The sequence below is a fragment of the Thalassophryne amazonica genome, chromosome 5 (assembly GCF_902500255.1).
Source record: "Thalassophryne amazonica chromosome 5, fThaAma1.1, whole genome shotgun sequence".
Lineage (NCBI taxonomy): Eukaryota > Metazoa > Chordata > Actinopteri > Batrachoidiformes > Batrachoididae > Thalassophryne > Thalassophryne amazonica.
Genome location: NC_047107.1, coordinates 81,119,459 through 81,139,782, shown reverse-complemented (window position 1 = coordinate 81,139,782; position 20,324 = coordinate 81,119,459). Strand labels below are relative to the sequence as shown.

At 40.7% G+C, this 20,324-nt stretch overlaps 1 protein-coding gene across 4 annotated transcripts in view; it reads left to right on the top strand.

The window, feature by feature from the left end:
* Window positions 1-20,324, top strand: part of msh3 (mutS homolog 3 (E. coli)) — a 149,953-nt gene that overhangs the window by 2,964 nt on the left and 126,665 nt on the right. For all 4 annotated transcript variants that reach the window (XM_034170665.1, XM_034170663.1, XM_034170664.1 and 1 more), the window contains exons 4-8: window positions 3,451-3,660; window positions 13,459-13,575; window positions 13,673-13,790; window positions 16,635-16,774; window positions 19,037-19,203. In XM_034170665.1, the coding sequence (XP_034026556.1) occupies window positions 3,451-3,660; window positions 13,459-13,575; window positions 13,673-13,790; window positions 16,635-16,774; window positions 19,037-19,203 (752 nt within the window). The remainder of the gene's footprint in view (window positions 1-3,450; window positions 3,661-13,458; window positions 13,576-13,672; window positions 13,791-16,634; window positions 16,775-19,036; window positions 19,204-20,324) is intronic.

Sequence of the window (20,324 nt, the reverse complement as noted above, 5' to 3'; positions counted from 1 at the left end):
TGCTGCCACACTGCGGTTCTCCTGCTGGAGATAAAGCAACCTCTTGGAGGTTGTCTTCCCCCGCATCGGGTGATCGAATACCATCTGGAACTCCAGCTCACAGGTGGTGTATCTGGCTAAAATGGGGGACTTCTGTCCCCATAAGGCCGTAACCCGGGACATGGGCTACGGCAAGTCAGAAGGATCTTGAGGCCCCGCTTTCACGGTCTGCAGTCATACTGAAAATCAAGATCAAGCGAGCTTTTGCCCTTCTGCTCTACGGGAGGTTTCTGTTCTCCAGGAGTTTGCCTGAGGACACCTGTGTTACCGTTTGACAGGTGTACCGCCCCACTCAACCCCCCCAACTGCCACTATCTCCGGAGTGGGTCACGCCCAACGGGGGCCGGGTGCTTGATACCAGGGTTTGCTATCAAAAATTCCTGAAGTAATTGAACTGTAAACTAGTTAAACTGAAAGAAAATATATATCATGAGTGATATTCACATTTTGCGACTTATTTTTTGCGAGACCTGCGTTCAGGTTTTGTGGGATATTCTATTCACGATTTGCAGCAAAATAATTGTTTGTGGATAATTCATGATTTGCAGCAGATTCACGTTTTGGGGGTCAGCAGAACTTTTGAGGCAGAAGAAAAATATAGCAACTTTACAAATAAGTTAACCAGTATTATGCAGATATGCAAAAAGGAATATAAGATTAGGACATAATAAAAACAATATCAAAGATATTTGAAATTTGTTGAATAGTATAATTACAACCAGATCAATTCACGCAAATCATGCAGGCAATTTTATTGACAATGATGGAACTCTAAATAATGTGAAGGATGTAGTTTATGGTTTGAATTTAATAAATCTTTGTAAATATTAAGCCTGAATTAGCAGAAAAAATAGCTGAGCCAGGCACAACCAGAGAAGGAGCAGGGCAAGATAATCTGGATAGAAATCCACGGTCAGTGTATCTCAGTCTAGTAGATGAAAAGGAAATAATAGACATTGTTAATATATCAAGGCAAGTCTGGGAGCATGTGCTGGTGTGGCACTTTACCACATCCACAACACCAGGGAATGTATGCAGATGAGCAGGTTCACAATGAGAGATGGGTTTATGTAGATATACAGTGAGGAAAATAAGTATTTGAACACCCTGCGATTTTGCAAGTTCTCCCACTTAGAAATCATGGAGGGGTCTGAAATTTTCATCTTAGGTGCAAGTCCACTGTGAGAGACATAATATAAAAATAAATAAATAAATAAATAAAATCTGGAAATCACAATGTATGATTTTTTTAATAATTTATTTGCGTGTTACTGCTGCAAATAAGTATTTGAACACCTACCAACCAGCAGAAATTCTGGCACTCAAAGACCTGTTTGTCCGCCTCTAAAAAGTCCACCTCCACTCCACTTATTATTCCAAATTAGAAGCACCTACTTGAGGTCGTTAGCTGCATAAAGACACCTGTCCACCCCGCACAATCAGTAAGACTCCAACTACTAACATGGCTAAGACCAAAGAGCTGTCCAAAGACACCAGAGACAAAATTGTAGACCTCCACAAGGCTGGAAAGGGCTACAGGGCAATTGCCAAGCAACTTGGTGAAAAAAGATCAACTGTTGGAGCAATTATTAGAAAATGGAAGAAGCTAAACATGACTGTTAATCTCCCTCGGACTGGGCCCCCATGCAAGATCCCACCTCGTGGTGTATCAGTGATCCTAAGAAAGGTGAGGAATCAGCCCAGAACTGCACGGGAGGAGTTGGTCAATGACCTAAAAAGAGCTGGCACCACTGTTTCCAAGGTTACTGTGGGTAATACACTAACACATCATGGGTTAAAATCATGCACGGCACGGATGGTTCCCCTGCTTAAATCAGCAGACGTCCAGGCCCATCTTATGTTTGCCCATGACCATTTGGATGATCCAGAGGAGTCATGGGAGAAAGTTATGTGGTCAGATGAGACCACAAATTTTGGGGAACAACCTCCTTCCCTCAGTTAGAGCATTGAAGATGGGTCGTGGATGGGTCTTCCAACATGACAATGACACGAAGCACACAGCCAGGATAACCAAGGAGTGGCTCCGTAAGAAGCATATCAAGGTTCTGGAGTGGCCTAGCCAGTCTCCAGACCTAAACCCAATAGAAAATCTTTGGAGGGAGCTCAAACTCCGTGTTTCTCAGTGACAACCCAGTAACCTGGCTGATCTAGAGAAGATCTGTGTGGAGGAATAGGCCAAAATCGCTGCTGCAGTGTGTGCAAACCTGCTGAAAAACTACAGGAAACGTATGACCTCTGTAATTGCAAACAAAGGCTTCTTTACCAAATATTAACATTGATTTTCACAGGTGTCGAAATACTTATTTGCAGCAGTAACATACAAATAAATTATGAAAAAAATCATACATTGTGATTTCCGGATTTTTTTTTTGATTATGTCTCTCACAGTGGATGTTAGATAAAATGTATTTGTAATTTTGCTCTTGCCATCAGGGAGACGGTATCGTGCTGTCATGTGTAAGAGTAACAGATTTAAAAATTCTTTTGTTCTTTTGTCTATTACTCTTCTGAATAAATCTGGATAGTATTTGCAGATGCATTACTGGATGTTGAGGGGTCTCACTAAAGACTGTAATTTTAACTGACTGTTTCCTGTGTTCCCCTATTTGTATATTATGTTCTTGTTTTATGATTGTATGTGTTTTTACTATTTTAACCACAGCATTGCAAGCCCAAGACAAATTTCCTTTAGGATAATAAAGTTAACCTTGACCTTGACCTTGGCATGAATGTCATGATAATTTTAGGGTTTTAATGATGCTTTCAAATTGCATACATCATTAATGACTTTAAAAGGACTTGGAGAAGTATTGGTCAGTTCATTGGGTGCTGTCAAACACATCCTTTTTATTTTATGGTGGCAAAGAGAAACTACCAGTTGTAGTCAGTCATGATCACGAATGAGAAGTTAATAAACCTTGGCCTTGTCACGTTAAAATACATTGTAGAACCGTCAGCACCACTTATAAATATGTATGTACATATTTGAGACTGTATGTATAATTTTGACTCTGTGTGGATTAGAGATTATCCAAAATCAATTCAAGTTTTGTGCACCCAGTCCTTGTTTTTCAAAGTCACTAATGATGCATGCTGTACAATCATTCCACCCTGGCAAAGAACATCATTAAAAGCCCCAAATGATCATGACATTCACGCCCATGATGAGTGTATTTACTGTACTGCAGGATGGTTCTACATGGATTTAACATGCAAATGTAATGCAAATGTCTGCATATATTTGTGTTGTGATCTTTGCTATATGCATATTAGGCCATTCTTTCTTTTTTAACAACAGTGCCTTGTTTCAGAAAAAGTATTTATTTCCAGTACAAGTGTGTGTAATCCGCATTGACCAGTTTCTTTCTAAATTTCTTTTGTCATTTGCAGGGTACATGTTTGTCTCAGTTTGCCAAGCCAGGAGGAAGAGTAAAGGGTGCAGAGTGCTCTCCTGCAGAGGGTAGCGTCCCCTGCAAACACACAAAGAGTGTGTACACACCCTTGGAGCAACAGGTCATCCAGCTGAAACGGCAGCATCCGGGTGCCTTGCTGGCAGTGGAATGTGGATACAAGTACAGGTTCTTTGGCGAGGACGCGGAGGTCAGAAAAACACAGTGTCTGTGTCAAACAAGGGTATCACATGTAAAGTATATTTTAAATATTTTGTTGTTTTGAAGTTTATGTCACTATTCTGTTAAAGCTATAGGGCCTTTCACATTTCACAAAACAGAACATTTAGTTTCTATCGAAATCCAAGCATTATAATGTAGGTTTATTTTGTAAATTGTTGCAAAATTACAGTTCATTTTAATGAAGATGACATAAACTGGGGGAAATCCCATATTGAATGTTGTCTTTTCCTTCCTCGCTGTCATGCAAACTACGGGAGGAAGCACATGTGTGCATTCGTGAGGTTTTGAGATTACCTGTGACCCAGCTTACATTAACATCCATAAGATTTCTTGTAAATGACTTCCAAGCTACCACATGTTGGTCATAGCATCTGATCCCTTGAGTTTCTCCCCCACGGGTGTTGAAATTCTGAATTGTTTCCAGAGAGCATGAATTTTCATCATATTGGCAATATCATATTATGAATCCCTTATCTAAATACTAAGGAATAAAATTATAGTGGTGCCAAAGAAAATTATTTTTATGACTTAAGTATTAAAAACCCATTGGCAGTATACCTTTAATGTGCAAATTTTAAATTTCACATTTTTTAATTTCAATTTATTTTAATTTATATAGCAAAAAATCACAACAAAGTTGCCTCAAGGCGCTTCACACAAGTAAGGTCTAACCTTAACAACCCCCAGAGCAAGCACACAGGCGACAGTGGTAAGGAAAAACTCCCTCTAATGATTTGAGGAAGAAACCTCAAGCAGATCAGACTCAAAGGGGTGACCCTCTGCTTTGGCCATGCTGTCGACACAATAGACAATACAGGAAATTAAACAGGAAATTTTGGGAGTCCATGCTGGTGCACAAGACAGGAGGCCTGCAGAAGAAAAACACCCACTCTCATCTCTGGATGGAGCCACACCTTAAACAGAGAGAAAAAAACAATCAGCCAACAGAAAGACAACAAATACAGTATAATTTATCAGCATTTAGCAACAAGAAAAACAGAAGAAATAATAAGGTGATTACCAGCCATGAACCCTAAGCTTCACTAAAAGACTCAGACTTTAGATAAAGTTGAGGCGCCGGCCCGCTCTCTTTACTAATAAAATTAATTTAAAAGTATAGTACCACACTATGCTAGTGTGCTAGCCATACGTAAAGGAAAAGTCTTCTTAAGTCTGGACTTGAAAGTCTCTACAGAATCTGACTGTTTTCTTGATGCAGGGAGATCATTCCACAAAGCAGGTGCATGATAAGAGAAAGCTCTGTGACCCACAGACTAAGAGAAAGCTCTGTGACCCACAGACCTTTTATTCACCAACACACAAAGTAGTCCTGCACCCTGAGAATGCAGAGCCCGGGACGGTACGTAGGGTTTAAGTAGGTCAGCTAAGCGTGCCTAGGCTAAGCGTTAGCTGATCACATTGATGCCGACGTCTCACTGGACCAAGAACCATCATTTCAGTCTTGTCAGGGTTTAAAAGTAGGAAATTGCTAGACATCCAGCTTTTCACTGATGCAAGGCAGTCCTCTAAGGATTTTATGTGGATAAGATTACCAGCAGTTATCGGCATGTATAACTGAGTATCATCAGCATAGCAGTGAAAGGTAATCCTAAAACGCCATAATATGTGCCCATATTATGGGCACATATTATACATGTGGGGTGCTATATAAAGGGATAAAAGCAGAGGGCCTAAGACAGACCCCTGTGGAACCCCAAATTTCATGTCTCTAAGGTTAGTGTTATTGTGCAAAACACAGTGAGAATGACTGGTCAGGTATGATGTCACCCATGCAAGGGCAATCCCAGTAATCCTAAAATGATTCTCCAGCCTACTGAGTAGAATATGGTGATCCACAATATCAAACGCAGCATTAAGATCTAACAGCACCAGAACTCTACTGGTGTCCGAATCCATTGCAAGCAAAAGATCATTCACCACTTTAGTGAGCGCTGTCTCTGTGGAATGATATTTTCTAAAAGCAGACTGCAGTGGCTCAAAAAGATTATTCTCAGTAAGGTAGTCCACGAACTGCCGTGAAACCACCTTTTCCAGAATTTTAGAGCAAAATGATAGATTTTATATCGGCTTATAGTTTTTCAATACACTAGGGTCAAGATTAGATTTTTTAAGTAATGGTTTAATCACTGCTGATTTGAAACATTTAGGAACAGGTCCAGAGGTTAATGAAAGATTAATAATTTCCAGCACAGTCTGCCCAAGAGTGGGCTACAGGTCCTTAAACAGTTTTGTTGGTATGGGATCAAATAAGCAGGTTGTGTTTTTTGTAGATGTTACGGGTTTTGTCAGCATGCCTAGTGAGATACTATCAAATTCTGTAAATCTAGGTAATACCTCAGTGATGGGACCCACCTCAGTAGCAGGGTGTCGTGGCTGGGTTAAGGCATGCTATTATATATCTATTTTCTTCTTGAAGTAATCCAAGAAATCTTGTGCTGTAAAAGGAGAGTGGCTTATAGGTGGTTGTCCATGAATAAGTGTTGCCACCATGTCAAACAAGAACTTGGAGTGCTTGTTTTTGTTGATCAAATCAGAGTAATTGGTCCACTTTTGTAATATTGATGTATTTTTTCTGTTGGGGTGCCCAAATTTATGCACCTGCCTAATTTTGTTTGAAGAACACACAAAAATACATCAGTATTTAGTAGATCAATCAATCAATCAATCAATCAATCAATTTTTTTATATAGCGCCAAATCACAACAAACAGTTGCCCCAAGGCGCTTTATATTGTAAGGCAAGGCCATACAATCCTCCTAGATCCTCCTGTTGCAGAAATAACAGCCTCTAAAAGCTTCTTATAGCTTCCAATGAGAGTCTGGATTTTGGTTGAAGGTATTTTGGACCATTCTTCTTTACAAAACATCTCAGGTTTGTTGGTTTCTGAGCATGGACAGCCTGCTTAAACTCAAACCACAGATTTTCAATAATATTCAGGTCTGGGGACTGAGATGGCCATTCCAGAACATTGTACTTGTTCCTCTGCATGAATGCCTTAGTAGATTTTGAGCAGTGTTTAGGGTTGTTGTCTTGTTGAAAGATCCAGCCCCGGCGCAACTTCAACTTTGTCACTAATTCATGAACATTGTTCTCAAGATTCTGCTGATATTGACTGGAATCCATGTAACCCTCAACTTGAACAAGATTCCCAGTACCTGCACTGGCCACACAGCCACACAGCATGATGGAACCACCTCCAAATTTTACTGTAGGTAGCAAGTGTTTTTCTTGGGATGCTGTGTTCTTTTTCAGCCATGCATACCGCCCCTTGTTATGTCCAAATAACTCAATTTTAGTTTCATCAGTCCACAGCACCTTATTCGAAAATGAAGCTTGCTTGTCCAAGTGTGCTTTAGCATACCTCAAATGACTCTGATTGTGGTGTGTATGCAGAAAAGGCTTCCTCTGCATTACAGCATCTTCTTGTGGAAAGTGCGCTGTATAGTTGAACGATGCACAGAGATACTATCTGCTACAAGATCATGTTGTAGGTCTTTGGAGCAGGTCTGTGGGTTGACTATGACTGTTCTCACTATCCTTCATTTCAGCTTATCTGAGATTTTTCTTGGCCTGCCACTTCAGGCCTTAACTAGTACTGTGCCCGTGGGCTTCCATTTCCTCACAACGTTCATCACAGTGAAAACTGACAACTGAAATCTCTGAAATAGCTTTTTGCATCCTTCTCCTAAACCATAATGTTGAACAATCTTTGTTTTCAGGTCATTTGAGAGTTGTTTCGAGGGTCCTACGTTGCCACTCATTAGAAGAGATGCAAAGAGGGGAATTATTTGCAAATGGCGACCTTAAAAACCCTTTCTCATGATTGATTCACCTGTGTACGGAGGTCAAGGGTTAATGAGCTTAAAGTGTCCCTGCCACGCTATGATATTTTTACATATTCTTGTAGAATAAAAAAAAGCTTTTTCCACATGTTGTCTTTGTTTTTTTTTTACCATAAAATTACTCTGAACAAGTATTTAGACATTTCGTTACCCATCTGAGAATTTGAATTTACCGCCTCCGAGTTGACCTACTTTTTCGCTGCGACGGGTGTGACGTCATTCGAGTAAATGTCTCGCAACGCCGCTCTGTTTACCAATACGGCAGACACAGACAGCGAAGGCATAGTGTGCGATTATAGCGAAGATTTAAGTGACATATCGATTGTTTTTGAAGAAGATGAGGAAGTTTCTGATGAAGATTTTAACGGTGTAAATAATGAGCGGATCCAGACCGTGTATATGTTCCAGCCGAATGCGACAGAAAGAGGATGAAGCTGCAGCTGTCAGCTGACAGCAGCAGCGTTGTGGAGGATGACAGAATGATTTGTTCACTCACCACTTTCTTATAAATGATCATTTATTCCTGGCACGGTGTGTTTGTATATGAAAAAAATATTTGAGCAGCACAGTGTGCTTTAATTCAGGAGTTTGTTCTAAAATTACTGAAAATAAAGTTTCTGTACATTCTGTATATATTTAATCATTTATAAGTCAGTTTCTTGTGATTGCTAATTCTTCACTTTTTATTCAAAGCAAATGATTGCAAATCATTATCTGAAAAGCTGTAGACCCACATGGGATGGGGGAAAAGATTTCTAAATAAAAGAAAATTTTACTTCTATATCTGTTGTCAAATTTGATCAGGCATAATATTGTAGAAAAATGTTTATGCTAAATGGGGACTTTCCTGTCTAAATACACATACAGAACATCTGTTATCATAACTTGTATCACATCTAATCTACTTTGAATGAACAGACATCTGAACAAAAAACAGGCTGTTCAGTTTACATGCATATGTATATTTGGAAAACAAAAAAGTCAATGTTCTGTTTTTTTTTCAGGTGCTCATGTGAACACAGTCAGCCGATGCCACTCGTGATCGAGTCTGGCTGTTGCAGGGAAATTTCTGCAGTCTTGGCGGAGATGCAAAGTGGTGGCGAAAAGCCTCAATGTGTCACACAGCTGGCTAGTTTCTCGATTGTGTGTTTGGATGCAGATGTCCTCAGAGTGGCACACTATGCCTACATGATGCTCCACAGTACGAGTCAGCACATGAAATAGAAAGTTTCATTTACATGGTTTATAGAAAAAAGTAAAAAATATTAAAATAAAAAGAATGAACTGTTGTTTTGAACATAAATCCATGCTATTTTTTGTTGCAGAAAGTATCGTCATATCAGCAATTTGTGTGGTTGTGCTGGGGACACTTGGGAAGGCGCAGAAGGGTGCCACTACCAGCTTGTGTTGTATTCAAAATAAGGTACATTTCCATCACCATCATCCGACTACACTGGCTTCCAGTTTCCTCCTCTGGAGTGAGGGGTTGGGTCATCGGTGGTACCTGGTCCGCTTGGCAGCATCAGCCTCAGCTTCGTCCGTTCACGTTGGCTGCTCAGTGGAGGAGGATCATTGGTGGGGATTTCTGGTTGGTTTGGTGTTTTGCAGATCTGAAGAACCTCTTTTGCTATGTTGCTCATATAGACTGAATAAAATGTTTTTTAACAAATTGTAAAACACTTCTCATTTGAATGAAACAATGTGAAACTTATGTGAAATTATATTTTTATTCATTTTATCATGCTATATAAAAATATACAAATAACAATCTGTTATTTGAGTGTCTCGCAGATGAGTGGCATCTGCGAGACATTTACTCAAATGACGTCACATCCGTCGCAGCGAAAAAGTAGGTCAACTCGGAGGCGGTAAATACAAATTCTCAACGAAACGTCTAAATACTTATTCAGTGTAATTTTTTGGTAAAAAACAAAGACAACATGTGAAAAAAGCTTTTTTTAATTCTTCAAGAATATGTAAAAACGTCATAGTGTGGCAGGGACACTTTAACAAACCAATTTTGTGTTCCAATAATTAGTGCTAAATGTATTCAAATCAATTAAAGGACAAGGGTGCCCAAATTTATCCACCTGCCAAATTTTATTCAAATAATTATTGCACACTTTCTGTAAATGGCAGAAACTTCATTTCACTTCTCAAATATCAGTGTGTGTTTGTCTGCTGTATGATATAGTAAGTCCCTTCGGCTGCTCCCTTGTTTTGCACTCGGGGTCGCCACAGCAAATCCAACATGGATCTGCATGTTGAATTGGCACAGGTTTTATGCCGGATGCCCTTCCTGACGCAACTCCACATTACATGGGGAAATGTGGCAGGGGTGGGATTTTCTTTATGATATATTTAACTGAAATTGCTGATCCAAACAACCAATGATTTGTAAAGGAAAATCATGGAAATCATCAGGGGTGCACAAACCCTTACATACAACTGTACTTCTAAGTAAATAAAATGTTTGTATATTTTTCAGCTTTGAAACTTTGTATAACTTATGTTTGTTTTCTGTAAATAAGATTTTGGGTTGTATTTTATCATGTGTTGCATTATTTCCCTGGATTTGTGTTTTTATGTACCAGGTAGTACTCTAGATGCTGTATTTAATGAAATAGTTCAAAATGTCTCATTTGGTTTTTGTTAGAAAAAGGAGTGTGAACACATTTCAAATTATTTTCTCTTTATCCACTTCTTCTTCTTTGTCTTTCGGGTGTTCCCGTTAGGGGTCGCCACAGCAGATCAATCATTTCCATCTCACCCTGTCCTCTGTATCTTCCTCTGTCACACCAAGCATGTCCTCCCTCAGCACATCCATGAACCTCCTCTTTGGTCTCCCTCTTCTCCTGCCTGGTGGCTCCATCCTCAGCATCCTTCTCCTTATATACCCTGGGTCCCTCCTCTGCACATGTCCAAACCATCTCAGTCTCGCCTCTCTGACTTTGTCTCCAAACCGTCCCACCTGAGTTGTCCCTCTGATATGTTCATTCCTAATCTTGTCCATTCTTGTCACTCAGAATGCAACATCTTCAGCTGTGCCTCCTGTCTTTTTGTTAGTGCCACCGTCTCTAAACCGTACAACATAGCTGGTCTCACTACTGTCTTGTAAACTTTCCCCTTCGCTCTTGCTGATATTCTTCGGTCACAAATCACTCCTGCCACCTTTCTCCACCCACTCCACACTGCCTGCACTCTCTTCTTCACCTCTCTACCACACTCTCCATTACTTTGAATATTTAAACTCATCTACTTTCACCACTTCTACTCCTTGTAACTGCACTATTCCACTGGGCTCCCTCCTATTCACACACATGTACTCAGTCTTGCTTCTACTGACTTTCATTCCCCTTCTCTCCAAAGCATATCTCCACCTCTCCAGACTAGACTCAACTTGCTCTCTACTCTCACTACAGATCACAATGTCATCTGCAAACATCATAGTCCATGGGGACTCCTGTCTGATCTCATCTGTCAACCTGTCCATCACCACTGCAAACAAGAAAGGACTCAGAGCTGATCCTTGGTGTAATCCCACCTCCACCTTGAATGAGTGTGTCATTCCGACTGCGCATCTCACCGCTGTCACACTATTCTTGTACATGTCCTGCACTACCCTAACATACTTCTCTGCCACTCCAGACTTCCTCATACAATACCACAGCTCTTCTCTTGGCACCCTATCATAAGCTTTTTGTAAGTCCACAAACACACAATGTAACTCTTTCTGGCCTTCTCTGTACTTCTCCAACACTATTCTCAGAACAAACATTGCATCTGTAGTGCTCTTTCTCGGCATGAAATCATATTGCTGCTCACAGATCTTCACCTATTTTCTAAGCCTAGCTTCTACTACTCTTTCCCATAACTTCATGCTGTGGCTGATCAACTTTATGCCTCTGTAGTTGCTGCAGCTCTGCACATCACCCTTGTTCTTGAAAATAGGAACCAGCACATTTCGTCTCCACTCCTCAGGCATCCTCTCACTTTCCAAGATTTTATTAAACAATCTGGTTAGAAACTCTACTGCCATCTCTTCTAGACATTTCCATGCCTCCACTGGAATGCCATCTGGACCAGCTGTCTTTCCACTCTTCATCCTTTTCATAGCAGCCCTCACTTCTTCCTTACTAATCTCTTGTACTTCCTCACTTGTCAGCACATTACCATGTGCATCTTTTACCACCCTAACCTGCTGCACATCCTTTCCAGCGCTGTCCCTTTGTCTGGCAAATCGGTACAAGTCCTTTTCTCCTTCCTTACTATTCAACTTCTTGTACATCTCGCAATATGCCTTTTCTTTCACTTTTGCCACTTCTCTTTTTGCCTTACACCACATCTCCTTGTACTCCTGTCTACTTTCTTCATCTCTCCGATTATCCCAAAACGTTTTCGCCAACCTCTTTCTCCTTTCCTGGACCTCTTCATTCCACCACCAAGTCTCCTTGTCTTCCTTCCACTGTCCAGATGTCATACCCAGTACTGTCCTAGCTGGCTCCCTCTCCACTTCTGCAGTTCTTTTCCAGTTATCCAAAATTGCTTCTCCTCCATCCAGTGCTTCTCTCACCTGCTCGCTAAATTTCACACACCAGTCTTCCTCCTTCAGCTTCCACCATCTGATCCTTTGTTGAGCTCTCACTCTCTTCTTCTTCTTTACCTCTAAAGTCATCCTACAAACAACCACCCTATGCTGTCTAATGACACTCTCTCCTGCCACCACCTTACAGGCTCTGATTTCTTTAGCTTGCATCTTTTATAAAGAATGTAGTCCACCTGTGTGCACCTTCCTCCACTCTTATATGTTACCCTGCGCTCACCACAGCCATTTCCATCCTTTTTGCAAAATCAACTACCATCTGTCCTTCCCCATTCCTATCCTTGATACCATATCTACCCATTACTTCCTCATCACCTCTGTTCCCTTCACCAACATGCCCATTGAAGTCCGCTCCTATCGCCACTCTTTCATGCTTGGGCACACTCTCCACCACCTCATCTAACACACTCCAGAAATCTTCTTTCTCCTTCATCTCACAACCTACCTGTGGGGCTTATGCACTGATGATATTCATCATCACCCCTTCAATTTCCAACTTCACACTCATCACCCTGTCAGACACTCGCTTAACCTCCAACACACTTTTAACATACTCTTCCTTTAAAATGACCCCAACACCATTTCTCTTCCTGGCCTCACCATGGTATAACAACTTGTACCCACCACCGATGCTCCTGCTCTTACTTCCCTTCCACTTGGTCTCTGCACCCACAATATGTCTACCTTTCTCCTCTCCATCATATCAGCCAGCTCTCTCCCTTTACCAGTCATACTACCAACATTCAGAGTCCCCACTCTCATTTCCACCCTTCTGGTTTTCTTCTTCTCCCGCTGTTTGTGGAAACATTCTCCTCCTCTTCTTCGTCGTCTTCGCCCAGCAGTAGCCCAATTCCCGCCGGCACCCTGTTGGGCAACAGCACCGGTGGCAGATGTTGTTAACCCGGGCCACGACCGATCCGGTATGGAAATTCGATTCTTAGTCTGCATAGTTGGGTTGGCTTGTTTTACGCCGGATGCCCTTCCTGACGCAACCCTTCTCATTTATCCGGGCTTGGGACCAGCACTCAGAATGTACTGGCTGCACACCCCATGTGGCTGAGTTTTTCTCTTTATCCACGATGTAAGGAAAAAAAAAAAAAATCCCCAAACATTTACATCAAACTTCGTGGGTGCCTAAATCTTTTGTGCAGTGGCACAGTACTGTGTACACAAGATCATATCAAAAACCTACTGTACAACTTTGGAAATCAGATGAACTGTCACTCATGATTCATTTCATGTAACGCAGCAGTGAGTGCATCAGTACTATGTGTGTGTGTGTGTGTGTGTTCATGCACAGATTGCAGCAAAGGAGTTGAACATCTTCTGTCACCTGGATCATAACTTCATGACCTGCAGCATCCCCGCACACCGCTTGTTTGTTCATGTGAGACGGCTGGTGTCCCAGGGACACAAGGTACACGATGTACTTTAAAAAAGGTTAACACCAGACAAACTGTTCTTTTAGCTCTTCATTGTTGTGATTTTTGTGTTTTTTGTCTTTGATTTTGGAGGTTGGCGTGGTGAAACAGACAGAGACGTCTGCAATCAAAGCCTCCGGAGCCAGTAGAAATGCTCTGTTCACTCGTCAGCTCAGTGCTCTCTACACAAAGTCCACTCTGGTGGGAGAGGGTATCCTGATCCTGTGTGCTTGCAGTATTTCTCAGTGCTTTGTATATGTGTGTCTTTGAAGTGATGTCCTCAACAGTTTGAAAGATCATTTTGATTCCAACACTTAGTGCCGGATAACTCTTCTGAGTTACCTTTGTAAAACCATGGAGACAATGGCGAATAACCATCTGGATTGGATGCTAGTATCTGAGAGCCAGATGAGTCGATTCCTGTGTATTTCAGATGAGGCAGGAGTGCTGTGGACCATCTAATCAGATTAGAGTCTTATGTACTCAATGGTTTTCAGAAAGGAACATGTGATTGCTGCCCTTTTTTAATATGTAGAAGTGTGTGATAAAACACAGAGATATGACATTTTAAAGGACCTATGTCAAAGGTGTTTAAGGGGATGTTTGCCCATTTATTATTTTTAGTGTTTTATCCATTAGACAGTTCAGAGATCAGACTGAAACTACTTTTTTGAATTTGCGCTTGCAGGAGCTAAAAATTACTCAGGAAAGCATTCGCTCCGCTGTTGCATCTGCTACAGTGGAAAATACACAAGTACATTTGAGAGACAGTTGCATCGTGACTCTAAGCTCTACATGGGTGAAGCTATTAAAGTGGAAAAGGAAATTCATTTCCTTGGACTTAGTATAATTAATAACATGCTGTCTTGTATTCCATACATGACATTTTTGAGAATGAGCAGTGTGGTGGCCAAATGATTATTCCACTGGCTTCCAAAACAGAAGGTCCCTGGTTCAAGACCACCGATGCTTATTCCTCATGTCACGTGGAGGTGTGTCACAAAGGGCAGCAAGCATAAAACCTTTGCCAAATAAGTGTGCAGATCTGTGTCTGATTCACTCGGTGACCCTGAGCAGAAAGGGAGATGCTAAAATAACTGGGACCGGCACAAAAATACAATTGCCACACATTTGTACTTCTATGGTTTTATAGAACGCTGGGCAGATCCTAGACTATGGCAGCATAGTTTACAGGGCTGCAAGAAAGTCGTATATAGAGGTGGTTGATGCTGTTCATTAGGGTGCATCAAAAATATGAAGGTTGGAAATCTAACTTTTACCTATGCTTAATTTTTACATTGGTATAGGGTATGTCACATGTGAAATATTATGGAAATACACGCATGTTTAGAGGTCCCACCGAACACAACAAATTATGCTCAAAAGTCCCGAAATCGTATAATTTGTGTATTTGGAGTGTGTGTTTGCATTGTGTATATAATATATCACAATTTATAGTATTGACCTGCCAAAAAGTTGCCGTTTTTAATGAATAAATTGCTATTTAAATTTCTGATTTCAACTTAAATCATATAAAACACAATACATCCCATTTTTAGTCCAACCTTATGTTCTGAAAGCTTCAGAATGCTCGCTACAAAATTGTCCATTTTTTAGAAATATGCTTGGCCGCCAAATTTCCCCAAATATACAAGTGGCTGGTGGGACCTCTAAATATTGAGCAACTTCAATAGTATTGGGTTTGGATATCTGAGAAGAGCAAGTGTAAAAAAATTAGACAGGGTAAAAGTACATTCTATGATTAAATTTTTTTTTTTTTGCATAATAACATGATGCACCCTACTGTTCATCAGTAAGAATTCAAATGGGCTTTGATAGCAGCCTCTATGTGGAAGCACATGAGAACAGGTGCTTAAAACAGGTTCTTTGGTGCACAGTCAAATTCAGAAGCAATCAGAGATAACTGAGCCTACTCTGGCACCTTTCACTCCCAGCAACTACAGTGGTATGAGGCAAGATCTAAGTACATCAGTGCTTTTGGAGTCTGCATAAAACCTCATCTGGAACCCAGTTACATTTTTGTTGTATTCTCCCTTGGAATTTGAGACTACCAAATATCATTGTGGATTTAAGCCTGTACAAGAAGTCATACACACTCCCACTTGTATATCAGCAGCAATTTTTGCAAATATGCAGTTTTTCTTGTCATACAGCTATATACACTAAGGGGTCTAAAGTGGATGACCGTGTATCTGTGGTAGTAGTGACTGTACACAATTCCAGGGCAGTTTTCACGGCCGTACTTTGTGCTTAGCAGTGGAATATGTAGTGACTACCCCAAAATAGCACTCTTCAATGTTTGCAGACTCTCAATCATGACTCCAGGCGCTTAACTTTTTAAGTATGGATCACCGATAGATTATCTGTATTTTATTGAATTTTAGAAAGATAAAAGTTTTACAGAGACAGAACTTGAGTGTGGTGTTCTATTGGGTCACAGGCCAAGTTGACCTGCTCTAGTAAGGAGCAGGCAGACATTGCTGCCAGGAAAGACCTCCCTGAAGACATCATTGAACCTCAGATCCCAGCTGTGGACCCCAGATCTGTATTGTTCATGTATATTTCAAGGAAATGCTAAATTGAATCGGATGCTGTTCTGGAAACAAATTGCTTGAAATGAATGTCAATAAGAGATTGTTACATACCTTTGAAACCATTCAAGGCTCACACATCCTTGTTTATAAAGGGGGAAGAACAATCATTATGCCATCTTCCAAATGATTAGGTATATTTTACTTTCTTTCCTGCTCTTAATGCCCTGTGCTTTTGAACAGTATTTTTACAAAAGTGCCACTGCCAAATGTTTTGCACTTTTTAATCATGTGTGGATCTGAAGAATCTTATTTAGTTGTTTTCTTATCTGTGTAACTTATTTATTTGTTTATTGTTTTCTTATCTGTGTAACTTACTTATTTGTATTTTCATAATGTCTTTGTATTTAAGACATTTTTGTTGTGAAATACCATAGCCATAGATGCTGATGTGGCATTAAATCACAACTTAAGACTATTACTACTACCCTTAACAGTTTGAGATGTGAACCCAGTGTGCCGCCTGGGAGATGTGGATGAGGGCAGCTGTGAGGATGTGGTGTTGGACCCTCCTGACAGCTTCTTGTTGTGTATCAGTGAGAACTGGGACAAACTGGGGAAGCAGCTCACTGTTGGACTTGTGGTGAGTTACTGAATTCTGATGCAGAACAAACTGTGTTTAGTTTTTTGACAATAAATGGAAAATTGTACCCTGTATCACATTTGTTCAAAACAAGCAGAGGTCTCATTTCTTGTACCCATTAGGGCCCTGTCCCACTGGCGTTTAGGAGGATTTGCGTATGGATTGCGCACACAATTGGCCCATATTCGGCAAACATCCGCAATATCCGTGCAACATGCCTGTATGAGTCGGCCGTCATCCGAACACGCCCGTGATCATCCGCAGAGGTACGCATGTCCGCAGCCAGGATTTTTGAGCTGTTCAAAAATCTGAATGTGGATGACATCTGCCTTACATACTCCATATATACTCAATTTATACACAAAACATACTCACTCGCTGTATATCTTTCCTTAACCGCTGATATCCGCAACTGACGGGGATTTGCGGCTTGGCAGCGGACCGGAACCGTGTGTAAAACAGATATATATCGTGCCTATCATGTCCCCATCACAAGCTAAAATATGTTGTAGCGAATGCGCATGACATCCGCCTTACATACTCCATATATACTCAATTCATGCACAATACATACTCACTCTGTGCGCTGTATATCTACCGTTAACCGCTGATATCCGCGACTGATGGGGATTTGCGGCTTGGCAGCGGACCGGAACAGTGTGTAAAACAGATATATATCGTGCCTATCATGTCCCCATCACAAACTAAAATATGTTGTAGATAATGCGGTTAACATCTGCCTTACATACTCCATATATACTCAATTCATACACAATACATACTCAGTCTATGCACTGTATATCTGCCGTTAACCGCTGATATCCGCAACTGACGGGGATTTGCAGCTTGACAGCGGACCGGGACAGTGTGTAAAACAGATTGCGTGCCCATCATGTTCCCATCACAAACTAAAATATGTTGTAGCGAATGCATACAAATTGGCCACGAATAAAGCGTTTTTATTACATCTGCTTTGCAGCTAATCTGTGAATGCATAACAAACACGTCACGTAAACCCAAAGTGTGGCAGAAAGCGACATACCTGCCAGTCAGTGCCGGTCTGGCTGTGTAAATCCACAAAGACGTAGCCGCTGCAATCCAGGACTTTTATTTAACACCAACAAAAGGAAGAGTTGCTGTTTACCCACAACTCACTCAAAAAAAAAACAAAACACTGTCTCACACCCCGAGCGGCTTCCCCCCCTCCCGCTCCCCAAACTCATGAACAGTTAACCCTCGCATGACAAAATGAACATTAACTCTGTGATCAACTTGTCCAAGTCCAACAAATGCTCCAGAGGCTGTATTGTTGGTGGGAATAGTGATGCCGACGGCCCTAGTGAGCTTATTTTATGACTGCAATGCAGATGCCGTGCACGTGCAACACGTGCGCAATGCATTCACAATACACCCGTAATACTGCCGCGATAATCTCAATGTGTCGGATCAGTTTCCTCACTACATGCGTTATATAACCATGATTGTTCATCATATATTCGCTGTATATTATTAATATATCCGTAATTCATACTGGGACATTTGTCATTTTTGGCCATTTTTGTTGCGGACGACAACGAACGCCTGCAATTTGTATACTCAATTCATGCGCAATTAATCCTCTCCCCAGTGGGACAGGGCCCTTACAAGAACAAAAATTTTGCATGGTATATACAATAGAAGTCACCCTGTCCCTGTGTCCATGAGTCTTACAAGTGCAGGTCCTCAGTTTGGTGGATAGCATTGATACATCACACAATAGTAGCACACCATACAAAGATTTGCATGAAGGAAAATAATAGTGGTCAAATTCTTCAAGGGGAGATGATTGGACTTTTGTTTTTAATTGATGCATTGTACTCTATAATATTGACACTGTCAACAATCAACTCCTATGCCACTTTATAGATTTCAATAAACCTTCACATGATAATAGCACAACATGTGAGGCTGTGCATGACTGTAGTCTAATGTCTTCAATAGGAAATAATTAGGCTTTTATTTTTTTTAAACACATTTATTAATTTCACATCCAGAAGTTAAAAGATTTACTACCACTAATATACGTACAGTACTTTCATGTAACAGAGTGACATGTGACACAGATGCAGGAGCATAACAACATTTTGTGAGGTGAGGGCAAATTAGGCAACACCCATGGTTAGCCTCGCAATACACAGCAAAGAAAAATATTTTTACTATGACATATGCAAGGTGGTTTTTAATTGTTATAGTGGTGCACTGATTACATGTTGATGTTTGCAGGCAGTTCAGCCGAGCACTGGAGATGTGCTTTTGGACTGTTTCCCTGACGGTCCATCCCGCTCTGAGCTGGAGGGCCGTATCCTAAAGGTCAACCCTGTGGAGATCCTGGTGCCCTCTGACCTCTCAGAACAAACCCACAGACTTTTGCAGAGCATCAGCAGTGCCAGGTAAACTGACAACCAGACAGTAGGGGTCAGTCTCTGCCTGTTTTCTGGGGAACACCACACTGTATTTTGGATGAAGCGTTGAACAGTGCTGCAAGAGTGAGTGAGTGAGTGAGTGAGTGAGTGAGTGAGTGAGTATTTGTCCTGCGTTGCTGCCTATGTAAATGTATTCCTCACCACCCTGGTTTTACCTGGGCTAAACAAAGCACAACCACCACTTTGTTCTGCGATGTTCATGCTCAAGCTTCCCTTAAAACAGCTTTAATAAAGTGATTTGATATATGATAAATTAAAGGTTTATACTTTTGATGCATGTAAAATATTGTTACTGGAGATACCAGCAGCCTCTTTAAAAGTTGGGGTTGTGGGGGGGGGGGGGGGGGGGGTTGACTCATTATAATTCCACATTATCATTTATTGAGTTTCAGTATAATTATACAGAGATAATGTATGATCTTACCAAGTCAATGTTGTACAACGTTATTTTTTGTTGTTCAAAATAAGCTCTAATTATAAAACTTCTGTGACATTGCAGTACATATGTTTATTTCTTTTAAATAAGGATTTGTGTATAATTATATTCTTGGTACATATCCAGTATCAGAACCTAGTATTATTATTATTATACTAATAATTAACACCACAGTAGAGCACTGCTGCATTGTTATAAATCCTCATTATTGAAAACATTACTAAGGCAAAGTAGAAACAAAAATGAAGAGCAAATACCAATAGGTCTAACAAATGTATAGTAAAATTGAAATATTAAATTAGATTGTGAGTATTCCTATATCTGATAGCTTAATTTCAAGTCATGATAGACGATGGCCAGAAATCAGATCCCTGTGATTATGCTGATCAACACGAGTTTTTCAACAGATTTTGGGTAATTTTGGGGCCCTGAATCCGAATCTAGTTTTAGTTTTTGCGAATCACATCACATTTTTGAGATATGAAAATATATTTCTTGTATCAAGCATTGAAGCAAAAGCTACAGTCTCGCACACCTCTTTGGGGCCATAAACAATATTACGGCTCTTGTTCACATTTTACGAACCTGGCTTAAAACTGCTTTTGAAGCTGCTTTTGTGCATGATTAGTGGTGTCGAACTCATGAGTGAATG